Below are 13783 nucleotides of genomic sequence, written 5' to 3'. Positions count from 1 at the left end.
AGGGCTTCAAAGGCTTCTTTTATACATATAAGGAAGGGCTAAGCCTCCCTTGGGAGATGGCCCCTTCTTAGATACTAGGGGTAAGGATGGAGGGAGGGATGGGAGAGAGAGAGAGAGAGAGAGAGAGAGAGAGAGAGAGAGAGAGAGAGAGAGAGGTGTGTGTCTGTGTATGTGTGTGAGAAAGAGATGTGTGTATGTGTTTGTATGTGTGTATATTTGTGTGTATGTGTGTGCTCATGTCTGCCATGTGTATATGTGTGTGTCTATATATATGTGCGTGTGTCTGTGTATGTATGTGTGTGTATATGTGTGTATGTGTGTGCCTGTGTGTGTGTATATGTGTGTATCTGTATGTGTGTGTCTGTGTGTGTATATATGTGCGTGTGTCTGTGTATGCATGTGTGTGTATATGTGTATGTCTGTGTGTGTCTGTGTGTCTGTATGTGTATGTGTGTGTGCATGTGTGTGTATATGTGTGTCTGTCTGTATGTGTATGTGTATGTGTCTGTGTGTGTGTCTGTCTGTATGTGTATGTGTCTGTGTGTGTGTGTGTTTGTGTGTGTGTGTGATGCAGCCATACCTTCACAGCACTTTTTTTTTAAATTTACCTTATTGTTGTTTTGCTTGTTCTTAAGTTTTTCTCATACATATTTATTTATTTGTTTATGGTGGGTGTGGGTTTGGGTGCAACGGCCCAAAGACAACTTTTGGGAGCAGTTTTACTCTGTAGGTTCCTGGAATTTAATTCAGGTCCTCAGGCTTGGTAGCAGGAGTGTTTACTCCTTGAACCATTTGCCAATCCCTTTCACACTTCTCTTTTTGCAGGGCAGCAGGAGAGAACGTGGTTCTAAGTGTTCCAGGCTCCAGTTTTCCGAGGATGAGGTGGGGCTGCCATTTGCCCAGGACCTCTTGGGGCTCTGGCCAGGGAAGAACAGCCCCGCTCCCAGGTAAGCAGGAAGTTGAGGTTTCTCTTCTGACCTCCTTTCTGCTTCAGGGTCCAGATGCTTCTCAAACAGCAGGGATCCAGATGTTCCGGGCACAATAGTTCCAGCTGTGTGGTACCATAGCTGGTGTCCTTCCACATGTCACCTCACCTTCATCTTAGACAAGGGGAGCCGAGCTGGGCCCCTTCTACTGTTTCAATCTAATTCTTATCCAAGACGTTAGCTGCACGTTGGCTCTGTACCAGACTGGGTTAGGTTTTTGGTATATAATTGTGAACAAAACCAGATGTGAGCCCTGCTCTCATGGAGGGGGAAATGGATGATAATCAAATAATCATATGGCTAAATAGAGGATTATGTAATAATTACTATTTAGGATAGCACATGCTACTATAAGAGCAAATAGGAGGGGGATTGATGTGAGTGTCAGGGTGTGCACTGGAGGGGGGAGCTGTGGATGGGTCTGCAGATGCTGTCTCTTCCTTCTCTCCACAGATGAGCTCCGGATCCAGTCGAGCTGGCCCTTTAAAGGGGTGCATCATCCCCTTAGGCCCCCTAGGTGAGACCTGGGAGTGTCACACACAGCTAGACACAGCTCAGGAGATAGGAGGGGTCAGGATCTCCTGGGAGAGAAAGAAGGCTGGGATTCTTGGGGTGGCAAGGCTACAGGGCAACTTCCAAGGATGTAGAGGAAGTTAGCTTAGAGCACGCAGGTACATAATAATGAGGAATGAGATAAATCTGGCAGAGGCCGGTCTGAGTCTCAAGCAGACAGCAATTAGGGTCCGAGGGGCCGGATCTCAGTCCTTGGGAAGGGCAAAAGGCTGGGCCTCATCTTAGAAAGTACAGACTGGACTGGACTGAGCCCACACCAAGGCTCTCCCCAGTTCTAAACCTCAGACCATCCCTTGTCTTTGCTCTCAGGGCCTTTCTCCGTCACCATGGAAACTCGGCAGACAGTGCTCCCCCACCAGGGAGGCATGGGCAGCTGTTCAGGAGCATCTCTGCCACTGGTAAAGGATGGGTGTGGAGGGAAAAGGGCCTAGGAGGATGAGGGCAGGCACAGAGCATCCACCACTGTCAACTCCTGGTGGCCTCTCCCTCCCTCCCTCCCGTCATCTGAGCATCGCTCATGCTGTGCACAGGGACCACATACAAAGCACTGTCAGAGTCGTTCTCTCCCAACCATGAGACTACTTTGGGTCCAGTAGCCAGGTGTCAGGAAGCGCAGTCAGCCCAGGCTCAGCATAATTTGTTCAAAGAATCCATATTGTCTGTCATAGGGCTCTAAACCTTTTGAGTAATCTATTGGTTAAGGAAGTTAGTTCTGTGTGCTCACACTGCACTGGGTTCCTGCTTCTCTGAGTTCTCTTTTTTTTTTTTTTTTAAAGATTTATTTATGGGGTTAGGGATTTAGCTCAGTGGTAGAGCGCTTGCCTAGGAAGCGCAAGGCCCTGGGTTGGTCCCCAGCTCCGAAAAAAAAAAAAAAAAGGAAAAAAAAAAGATTTATTTATTATACATATTACACTGTAGCTGTCTTCAGTCACACCAGAAGAGGGCATCAGATCTCATTACATGATGGTTGTGAGCCACCATGTGATTGATGGGATTTGAACTCAGGACCTCCAGTCCTATCTCTGAGTTCTCTTTGTTGACTCCCTACCCTGACCTATAGCCACCCTCCTAGCCTGAAGAGCCAGCACCTCCAGTTCCTTGCCTAGACCAGTGTCCTTTGCTTTCTCATCCAGAAGCTATCCAAAGGCATCGTCGGAACCTCACTGAGTGGTTTAGCCGGCTGCCCAGAGAGGAGCGCCAGTTTGGACCAACCTTTGCTCTAGACACAGTTCACGTTGACCCCGTGATCCGAGAGAGCACCCCAGATGACCTGCTTCGTCCATCCACGGAGCTGGCCACAGGGCATCAGCGAACCCAGGCAGAGCTCCCCCCACTGGCCCTGTCTCAGCTCTTTGACCCAGATGCCTGTGGGCGCCGCGTGCAGACAGTGGTATTGTATGGGACCGTGGGTACTGGCAAGAGCACATTGGTGCGCAAGATGGTCTTAGACTGGTGTTATGGGAGACTGCCTGCTTTTGAGCTGCTCATCCCCTTCTCCTGTGAGGACCTGTCATCCCTGGGCTCCACCCCAGCTTCCTTGTGCCAACTTGTGACCCAGCGTTACACACCCCTGAAGGAGGTGTTGCCCCTGATGAATGCTGCCGGATCCCGCCTGCTCTTTGTGCTCCATGGCTTGGAACGCCTCAACCTTGACTTCCGGATGGCAGGCACAGGGCTTTGCAGTGACCCAGAGGAACCTGGGGCACCAGCTGCCATCATGGTCAACCTGCTGCGCAAATACATGCTTCCTGAGGTGGGTTGACCCTTGCCGTGTCCTGCCACTTGCTGTCCCTTAACCTGCCCCATAGGGAATTTTTAGCCTACGTGGTTGCTGTGTAGGACAACAGTGCCTGGGTTAGTTCACCTTGGCCCTTCCTAAATGCGTGACCCTGAGCAAGTCACTCTCCCACCCAAACTTGTGTGTCCTCTCCTTGTTCTATACAGGTTACGTGAGATACCACATATCAAGTGCTTAGCTGGGTCTTAGCCCTGGGCCATAGTAGATAATCAGTAATTGATACTGTTAAGTGTTTTGGACAATTTCTCACTGGCCCGGAGCTCACAGAGATCTACCTGTCTCTGCCTCTCAAGAGCTGGGATGCCATCATGCCCAGCATTGTTAGTTATAATGTCAATAACTGTGGCCCTCTTCATTCTTGGACCCTCCATCTTTAGGGGCTTGAGACAATCAGGTTTCTTGAGACACAGATGTTTCTTTCTTAACCCTTAACCATATCCTTCCCAGGCCAGCATTCTGGTAACCACCCGGCCCTCCACCATTGGCCGTATCCCTAGCAAGTACGTGGGCCGCTATGGTGAAATCTGTGGCTTCTCGGATACCAACCTGCAGAAGCTCTACTTCCAGCTCCGCCTTAACCAGCCTGACTGTGGGTATGGTGCTGGGGGTGCAGGTGTCTCAGTTACACCAGCTCAGCGGGACAATCTCATTCAAATGCTGTCCCGAAACCTGGAGGGGCACCACCAGATCGCCGCTGCCTGCTTTCTGCCCTCCTACTGCTGGCTTGTCTGTGCTACCTTGCACTTCCTGCATGCTCCCACACCTGCTGGTCAGACTCTCACAAGCATCTATACCAGCTTTCTACGTCTGAACTTCAATGGGGAAACACTGGACAGCACCGACCCCTCCAACTTATCCCTGATGTCCTATGCAGCCCGGACTATGGGTAAGTTGGCCTATGAGGGGGTGTCATCCCGAAAGACCTACTTCTCTGAAGAGGATGTCCGTGGCTGCCTGGAAGCTGGCATCAAGACAGAGGAGGAGTTTCAGCTGCTCCAGATCTTCCGCCGGGATGCCCTGAGGTTTTTCCTGGCCCCGTGTGTGGAACCAGGGCACCTGGGTACCTTCGTATTCACCGTACCCGCCATGCAGGAGTATCTGGCTGCCCTCTACATCGTGCTTGGTTTGCGCAAGACAGCCCTGCAGCGGGTGGGCAAAGAAGTGTTTGAATTTGTGGGCCGTGTTGGGGAAGATGTCAGCCTGGTATTGGGCATTGTGGCCAAACTGTTGCCCCTGCGGATTCTGCCTCTGCTATTCAACTTGCTTAAGGTAATGATTCCTGCCATCAACACACACACACACACATATACACTCACACATACACACACACACACACATACACACACTCACACATGTACCTGATACTACCCAACACTATCCAACATACACACACACACACATATACACACACACACACACACACACATACACACACTCACACACACACACATGTACCTGATACTACCCAACACTATCCAACACACACACACACACACACACACACACACACACACACACACACACACACCTTGCTATTTCTCCCAAGATCCCATGAGTCTGTGTGCACTCCTTGCTCTTCTCCCAATTGGTGGAGGCTGCCTCTTGCATAGATGAAAACCTTCTGGGAATTTGGCTTTTAGTGTGATGGAGGCCTAAGGAATAGGGAGAAAGATTCAGCAGGAAGGCTTGGGGGCTAAGAAGGGAATTGAGGTTATGGGGACTTTTGAAGCAATCTCACGAAGATTCCTAACAAGGATTTTCTCCCCCAACTTTTGCTGCTGGGAAGCACAGGAAGTCAGTGCAGTCTCATTCGCAGGCCTAGAAACTCCCCACCCCCTGCCCCATTATTTGGTGTTAGAGATCGAGCCCAGGGCCTTACACATGATAGGCAACTATTCTACCACCGAGCTCCATGCTCAGTAACCCCACGCTCAGAAACTCACTCGCGCCTGCTCCTTCAGAGGTGGTCAGGGCCCAGGAGCGATGACTCATCCTAACTCAATCGCCGGAGACAGGGTTCCAAAGCAGATACCATTTATTCATCTGTACCGGCAGGATGAATGACATGGGTAATTGGTTTAGGATGGTCCTTCCTGGGTGCAGCTCCACTCCAGAAAGCAGCCAGCAGGCCTGAGGGTGATGCTGTGAGCAGGCGGATACGGAATGCTCCGGAGCGATGGGAGCTGTCAGGCTCTGCTGACGGCTACCAGGCTAGACGCTTCGTCCTTTGTTTGCAAATCGGTCCTGGCAATCTGGAGATTCCTTTTATAACTCAAAGAAATAGGGCTGGAGAGATGGTTCAATGGCTAAGATGCTTGCATCACAAGCATGAGGATCTCCAGAACCCAGGAAAACCCATAGTGCCCCCTGGAAGGCTGACACAGGATCCCTAGAACAAGCTCTTGGTCTGATTCAGGGACCCTGCCCCAAAGAATACAGGGAAAGAGTGATTGAGGATGATTCCTGGGATCAATCTCGGGCACGCATGTGCACATGCACCCCCATACCTATGCCCACACACCTGGAAACATGCATATACACACACAGGAAAAAATAGTGAGTTGAGTAAACTTAGATACATGAACTTGTCTAATAGGCCGATAGCAAGAAGAACCACTAGGGTTTGAGCTCAGGGTTTGCGACTCTTTTGAGCTGTCTCCTTCCTCAGTTAACCTCTGTGTCAGGAACTGGTCTTGAGAAGGCAGAACACTGGCTAGTGCTACAGAACTAAATCTGACCTTTACCTCAGAAATGTAGTAACCCAGAGATCTGAGTTCCAGTCCGAAGCTCTGTCACCCACTGTGTAGCCTTGTTACTTAAGCCTTGCCTTAGATGTCTGTTAAATGGGGCAGTAGCAGGATTTATTCATTGACACCATTTAAAGCTCAAATTAATCCTTGGGGTCTGGCACGCAGTAAGTGCAGTTTAATTGTTTGTAAAACATAAAAACATGGACTGGCAGAATGTCTCAGTGAGCAAAGAAGCTTGCCTTTCAATCCTAGTGGCCTGGGTTTGACCCCCAGAATCCATGTAAAAGGGGGAGGAGGGGACCAGGTCTAATGGAGCACACCTTTAATCCAGACCCTCAAGAGGCAGAGGCAGGCTGATCCCTGAGTTCCAGGCTAGTCTGGTCTATTCTACATAGTGAGTTATAGGCCAGCCAGGGCTACATAGTGAGACTTTTCTCCCCAAAATAAGTTTTTTTTGTTTTTGAAGTAAGGGACCAACTAACTTCTCAGAGTTGTCCTCTGACATCTATATATGTATGCGTATTCATGTGCGTGTCGTGCGTACTCGCACATGTGTGCATGTGCACACACAGACACACATACAAAGTAACGATTATAAAAAATATAAAGCAAACGTATATGGCCTGACCCTCATACCATCACCTCAGACAGAAAGGCCATGGCCACTGCTGCGTCCTGGCAACCTTCGAGAATCAGCGAAGAGTCTGCTCCCCTGTGGGACTGAGGGCTCTCCAGTTATCCTGAAATCATTCTCAAGCCTTCTTAGAGGGAGATAACCCTTGTAGAGTGTTAGGTTCGTGAACCTAACGTTTCCTTCCTATTGGGCCCTACATAAGCCAGGCTAATGCTTTACCACTGAGCTACCCCCTCAGCCCTCTTCATGATGGTCCTATTGACTCATTTTCACAAGGCGACAGTTTTCCAGTCTTGTCCCCAGATCAGTGTTGAGTACTACCATTCCCAAGGCAAGAGCCTCACGTTTGAAACCTGAACAAGAACGGAGAGCAGAGGGGGGTCGTTTCTCTGTGAGGATGAGAGGGGACATGGCTAACCTCTGCAGGTGTAACCCATTTCAGTCCCTGCTGTGTGGTGGGTAATGTGTTAGGTTTGTGGGGAAATCAGGTAATAACTGCAGATTCCTGCCTTTTCTGATTTCATAAACAAACACGAAAGTCAGCATGCTGTGAAAAGTGATAAATGCCCGTGGGAGAAGTTCTGATATTCTGAGAGAGATAGATGACTCTGGTTTGAGTGGTCAGGAAAGCCTTCTGGAAGAGCATTTAAACTTAGTTTTCATAGGACTAGCCAAGAGGACAATGGGGGTGGCAGGCACTCTAGCAAGCAGCATCATGGAGGCTCTGAAAAAGGGGGAAACTCCAGCACTGTGAGGAGAGCAAGAAGAGTTGGGAGGAAGGGAGCACAGGGAACAGGGTGGCGCCTTTGATGAGGACACTGAGATTGGCAGGGGCTATACCGCAGGGGACTGTGACGTGGCAGGAGCCACATCATCATGGTCACTTTGATGATCAGGACGTTGGAAGTGTGGAGATATTTATAACACAGGGCTGGTCTCCATCTGAAGGCCCGAGAGTCAGCCCTTATCTCTGTCGTTCCATCTCTGCGCATCCGTCCTTCAGCAGATGGCAAGTACGGGAACCAGATGTGGCAGTGTGTGTTTGTAATCCCAGCACTTGGGAGGCGGAGGCAGGAGGATTAGGATTCAGTCATCCTCAGCTCCATAATGATTACTGGGTCATGCCTGGGACACAAGACCTTGTCTCAAGAGAGGACAAGATGAGGAGAAGGAGGAAAAGAAGAAGGAGGGGGAGGAGGAGGAGGAAGAAGAGGAAGAGGAGGGGAGGAGGAGGGGAGGAGAGGAGGGGGAGGAGGAGGAGGAAGAAGAGGAAGAGGAGGGAAGGAGAGGAGGAGGGGGAGGGGGGAGGAGGGGGACAGAAACAAGAAAATATTTGACTGTTAAGGCCTAGAGGCAACTGCCTGCAATACCAGTACTCTGGAAGCTAAACCAGGGGTACCTTGAGGTCCTGGAACTCTTTCTGTAGACCAGGCTGACCTCAAACTCAAAGATCTGCCTGCCTCTGCCTCCCAAGTGCTGGGATTAAAGGCATGTACCGCCATCTGCTGGAAAGAGCTGTTTTAAAAAAACAAAACAAAACAAAAAAACAAAAAGCAAAACAAAACCAAAAACTCAATAGAGGAAAAAATTTGAAAAAAAAGATTTCAGAGAGCTAGGGAGATGGCTCAGGCATTAAGGGATCCTTTTGCCTCTGTAGAGGACCTGAGGTCAGTTGCCAGCACCAATGTTAAGTGGCTCACAACCACCTGCAACTCCAGCCTTGGTGAGGCCCAATTCCTCTGGCCTCCTCGGGCACCTGCAGTCATATGCAAATACCTACACACACACACACATATATATAATTAAAAAAAAATCCTTAAATGCAAGGAGCCAGAGGGATGGATGGCTCAGTGGTTAAGAGCATGTGTTCTTGCAGAGGCCCTGGTCTCTGTTCCCAGTCTCCATGTGGTGGCTCACAACCATCCCTAATTCTAGTCCCAGAGGATCCAATGTACCCTTCACCAGACACACACATGGTATACATACATACACTTACAGGCAAAACATCGTGGACATAGTATTAAAAATAAAAATAAAGTAATTAAAACAAAAGCAAATGTAGAGGGAGTGGGGTATAGTTCCGTGATTGAGCATGTGCTTAACACGCGTGAAGGCTTGGGCTCAATCCTCAACTGCCTCCACAAAAAGTACCTGTATTAAACATGCGCAGGTCCTTTTCAACACCATAGAGTGCTGTTCATCTAGCCCAAATAGCTGCACACAGCCATTCTTTTTTTTTTTTTTTTTTTTTTTTTCAGAGCTGGGGACTGAACCCAGGGCCTTGCGCTTGCTAGGCAAGTGCTCTACCACTGAGCTAAATCCCCAACCCCATGTGAATACACTGTCGCTGTCTTCAGACACACCAGAAAAGGGCATCAGATCCCATTACAGATGGTTGTGAGCCACCATGTGGTTGCTGGGAATTGAACTCAGGACCTCTGGAAGAGCAGTCAGTGCTCTTAACCACTGAGCCATCTCTCCAGCCCTCAGTCACACAACCATTCTACACTTAGCATTCACATTGTATTAAGTGTTTCAAGTGGTCCAGAGATTGATTAATATACAGTAGGGAGTGCATAAACTATATGCAGAAATACTGACTTATTTTACATTAGGGACTTGAGCACCCAGGCATATGTGATCTCTATGAAGGATCCAGAACCAACTCTCTGTGGAAGGACAACTGTGTGTATTCCTCTCCACCTCCTGGACTGGGAAATTAATTGGCACTTGAGCAAAAGGAAGAGACCCCTAACATCTGGAATACATGAGACAAGCGTTTGAGAAGAGATGGCCCTAGAAAAGTCAGTTTGGAGCCAGATTATGAAAAGTTTCATGTTCCAGGCTAAATGATTGGAGTTTGCCTCACAGGTAACAGGAAGCCATAGAGGGTGTCCCAACAAGGGGAAGTAGCCGGATCTTGCAAATGGTACTGTGAGCTCAACGGGAGACCCCAAGGTTAGAGCAGTCGGAGGGTGTATCTGTCTTTTTTTTTGGTTCTTTTTTTTTTTTTTTTTTTTTCCTCGGTGCTGGGGACCGAACCCACGGCCTTGCGCTTCCTAGGCAAGCGCTCTACCACTGAGCTAAATCCCCAACCCCGGGTGTATCTGTCTTGAACTGAACCTTGGAGGCCTGATTGGTTGTTTGGAAGGCCACACCCCCTCCCATGCTTCTTTTCCAGGTGGTTCCACGAGTGTTTGGGCGCATGGTGAGTAAGAGTCGCGAGGCGGTGGCTCAGGCCATGGTGCTGGAGATGTTCCGGGAGGAAGACTATTACAATGACGATGTTCTGGATCAGATGGGTGCCAGCATCCTGGGTGTGGAGGGCCCCCGGCGCCACCCAGATGAACCCCCTGAGGATGAAGTCTTTGAGCTCTTCCCCATGTTCATGAGTGGACTTCTCTCTGCCCACAATCGGGCGGTGTTGGCTCAGCTTGGCTGTCCCATTAAGAACCTGGATGCCCTGGAGAATGCCCAGGCGATCAAGAAGAAACTGGGGAAGATGGGTCGGCAGGTACTGCCCCCCTCGGAGCTTCTTGACCACCTCTTCTTTCACTATGAGTTCCAGAACCAGCGCTTCTCAGCTGAGGTGCTGGGCTCCCTACGACAGCTCAATTTAGCAGGTGTGCGAATGACACCCCTCAAGTGCACGGTGGTAGCGTCTGTACTGGGAAGTGGACGGCACCCCCTGGATGAGGTGAACTTGGCCTCCTGCCAGCTGGACCCCGCTGGACTACACACTCTCATGCCTGTTCTCCTGCGGGCCCGGAAACTGGGGTGAGCACTAATCCCTATGCAGAGGCACGAACTGAGGAAAGGGTTGGAGGGGCAGCAGGAGAGAAGGCGCTAGGCAGGCCAGAGGAATGAAGAACCGGGGGACATACATGAGTCGGCTTTCTGTTGCTATAGCAATACCCAAGGCTAGCTACTTTCTAAAGAAAAGAGATCTGCCAGGCAACACAGGCGGTAATCCCAGCATTCACAAAACAAGCAGAAGCAGTGCTGTGCCTTTGAGCCCAGCATGAGCTACACAGTGAATTCCGGGCCAGCCTGGGCTGGATAAGGCCTTGACTCAAGAAAAAGGAAGGGGAGAGACGAGTTTACAGTTTGGGAAGCTAAAAGGTTACGCATGGGTTTGTCTTCTGGTAAAGCTCTCTGAGGCTGTATTGCAACAAGGCAGAAGATGAGAGATGGAGACAGCTGTGTGTAGAGAAGGCCCTGAAGGCTCACAGAGAGGCCTTGCTCTACACAACCAACTGTGTTGGGAACCAAAGCCCTCCAAGTCTAGTTAATGCTCTCTGAGCACGGATCTCTACCTACCTGATCCTCAAACCAGGGTCCATCTCTCAAAGTCCCCTCCACCCCTTACAACTACAAACCTCTGACCGACCCACCTATGTCTCTTGACATAGCAGATCACAGCAGGGCAGAGATGACCTGAGCAACAGGAGGCAAGGAGTGTGTGGATGGCAGGAAGCAGCAGGCTGGCCAGGAGGAGGCATACTCCATGGGAAGACCCCATGCTGACCTGCTTTCTGGGTCTCTTGCCTCCCCTCTCTGGCCACCTTCTACTCCAGGTTGCAACTCAACAATCTGGGCCCTGAGGCCTGCAGAGACCTCCGAGACCTGCTGTTACATGACCAATGCCAGATCACCACTCTCCGGTGAGTGTCCTATAGCAGGGGCCTGGTGGGAGGCTCAGGCTCTTCCCATGGCTTCAGACATGGTCTGCGGTGCAGCTGCCTTGGCTCTGGTAAAGAGGTTGTTTGGGCCCTGGCTGGCTCCCTGCCCAGGGCTATCACAAGCATCTGAAAGGAGCAAGGCGGTGGCACACCACCTTAACCCCAGCACTGGAGAGGCACAGAGAAGCAGATCTCTGAGTTCAAAGCCAGCCTGGTCTACAGAGCTAGTTTCAGTACAGCCAGGGCTACAGGAGAAACTCTGTCACAGACAGACAGACAGAAATATAAAGGAACAAGGAAGACACTCAGAATGGGTGCTAAGAAAGCCTTTTTCCTGGCTAATATCAGCCTGGGGGACAGGAAGGCTGCAGTAATTCCTGGGCCGGTTGCCTGGCAACAGAACCGCTGTTCCCTGCAGACTCACCAGAATGCTGGCTACTCTTTAGTTGCTCCCAAGGTGTTGGCCGATTTCCTAGGAACCCAGATGCCTGGGGGCCCCTGTTTCTAATGAGAATCAGGAGAGGTGAATGAAGAAGAAGGAAGGGGGCTGAAGGGGACCCCTGACAACATGGCTCAGAAGGTGACAGTGGCTGGTGCCAAGCCTGAAAAACTGAGTTTAATCCCCTGGATTCACATATTGGTTGGAAGGAAAGAACCGGTTCCCACGGTTCCCACGAGTGTCCCCTGACCTTCGCAGCCCCTCCCCTCCCCCACCTCACTCCCACAGGCACACATGCACAGAATAAGTAAATGTTTTGTTTTGTTTTAATGAAAGTGGGTGGGGGAGTGTGAAAGATGGAACCGAAGAGGAGGGAGGACCAAAGGCCGAGGAGGGAGGACCAAAGCCGAGGAGGGAGGACCAAAGGCCGAGGAGGGAGGATCAAAGGCCGAGGAGGGAGGACCAAAGGCCGAGGAGGGAGGACCAATGGCCGAGGAGGGAGGACCAATGGCCGAGGAGGGAGGACCAATGGCCGGGAGGCTGTAAGAGGAGGTGTAAGAGGACTAATAGAACAGAAGAATGATGGGGGAAGGAAGGTCAGGAAGCTAAAGAAATATAAAGGAGGGAGAAGAGGCCACCTGCTTTCTCCAACTTTTCCCCCTGGGCACTCACCTCCTCCTCATTTCACTGTCCCTTTGCCTGGGCCCCATTTCTGTGTTCAGACCGGCCTCCAACCCAGATGTGCCCCCTTTGGCCAACGTCCTAACACCCAGCTTGGGTATCTACAATGCCCCGACCCCCATCCTTGCCTTGCCTGTGGTCCTTAGGCTGTCCAACAACCCACTGACAGCAGCAGGGGTGGGCGTGCTGATGGACGGGCTGGCAGGAAACACTTCGGTGACACACCTGTCCCTGCTGCACACTGACCTTGGAGATGAGGGACTGGAGTTGCTGGCTGCCCAGCTGGACCGCAACAAACAACTACAGGAACTGAACGTGGCCTACAATGGTGCTGGGGACACGGTGGCTCTGGCCTTGGCTAAGGCTGCTCGGAAGCACCCGTCCCTGGAGCTGCTGCAGTAAGTCCTGCTCCTGGTCTCGTGCCTCCAGGCCCCAACCCCACTTATGACCTCTCCTTCCTACGTTCTTCCTACCCCGGGGGTGCTGTGGACCTGAACCTGCTCTCTGTATTCCCTTTCTGATCCTGGTTTGCAGAGTGCTGAGTTAACCTAAGTCCTCTGTGACTGTCCCTTATCCTACCACCATTTCTCCCAGGGACTACTGTCTCTGGTCACACTAAATGTTTCCATTGGCTTCTACCTCTGCCTCTGGCTTATGACAGAGTCTTTTTGTGATGCTAGGGAGGCGAACCCAGGGCTCTGTGCCTGCAAAGCGCTCTAACATCTGAGCCTTATCCTTGGATCTTACTACACATGCTTGCCCTCTGGCTCTCTGTCTGTCCACCTTGGGCCTTTCTTCTCAAAACCCTGATGAATGACATCCTCCCATCTCTTTCTCCCCCAGCCTCTACTTCAATGAGCTGAGTTCAGAGGGTCGCCAGGTCCTGAGGGATTTGGGTGGCTCTGGCGAAGGTGGTGCCCGGGTTGTAGCCTCGCTGACAGAGGGGACAGCGGTGTCTGAGTACTGGTCAGTGATCCTTAGTGAAGTCCAACGCAACCTCAACAGCTGGGACCCTGTCCGGGTCCAGAGCCATCTCAAGCTGCTGCTCCGAGACTTGGAGGACAGCAGAGGCGCCACCCTTAATCCTTGGCGCAAGGCTCAGCTTCTGCGTGTGGAGAGCGAGGTCAAGACTCTTCTGGAGCAGCTGGGAGGCTCTGGACACTGAGACAATGACTGCTGGGACAGAGCTGTGGGACCACTGGCTCTCTGTATGGCTTCCTGGCTTGTACAACTTCCAGAA

The 13783-nt window shown here is 51.0% G+C and overlaps 1 protein-coding gene across 1 annotated transcript in view; it reads left to right on the top strand.

The window, feature by feature from the left end:
- Positions 1-605: 605 nt before the first annotated feature.
- Nlrx1 (NLR family member X1) overlaps positions 606-13783 on the top strand; it is a 13616-nt gene continuing 438 nt past the window's right edge. The window contains exons 1-9 of the mRNA XM_032910411.1: positions 606-947; positions 1440-1503; positions 1869-1957; positions 2693-3312; positions 3805-4626; positions 9923-10518; positions 11319-11405; positions 12690-12941; positions 13387-13783. The exon at positions 13387-13783 is cut by the window's right edge and continues 438 nt beyond it. Coding sequence (XP_032766302.1) covers positions 878-947; positions 1440-1503; positions 1869-1957; positions 2693-3312; positions 3805-4626; positions 9923-10518; positions 11319-11405; positions 12690-12941; positions 13387-13708 — 2922 coding nt within the window. The 5' untranslated portion in view covers positions 606-877 and the 3' untranslated portion in view covers positions 13709-13783. The remainder of the gene's footprint in view (positions 948-1439; positions 1504-1868; positions 1958-2692; positions 3313-3804; positions 4627-9922; positions 10519-11318; positions 11406-12689; positions 12942-13386) is intronic.

The sequence above is a fragment of the Rattus rattus genome, chromosome 8, assembly GCF_011064425.1.
Source record: "Rattus rattus isolate New Zealand chromosome 8, Rrattus_CSIRO_v1, whole genome shotgun sequence".
NCBI lineage: Eukaryota > Metazoa > Chordata > Mammalia > Rodentia > Muridae > Rattus > Rattus rattus.
The sequence above is the reverse complement of the archived record's forward strand: the minus strand, read 5'-3'. Positions and strand labels throughout refer to the sequence as shown.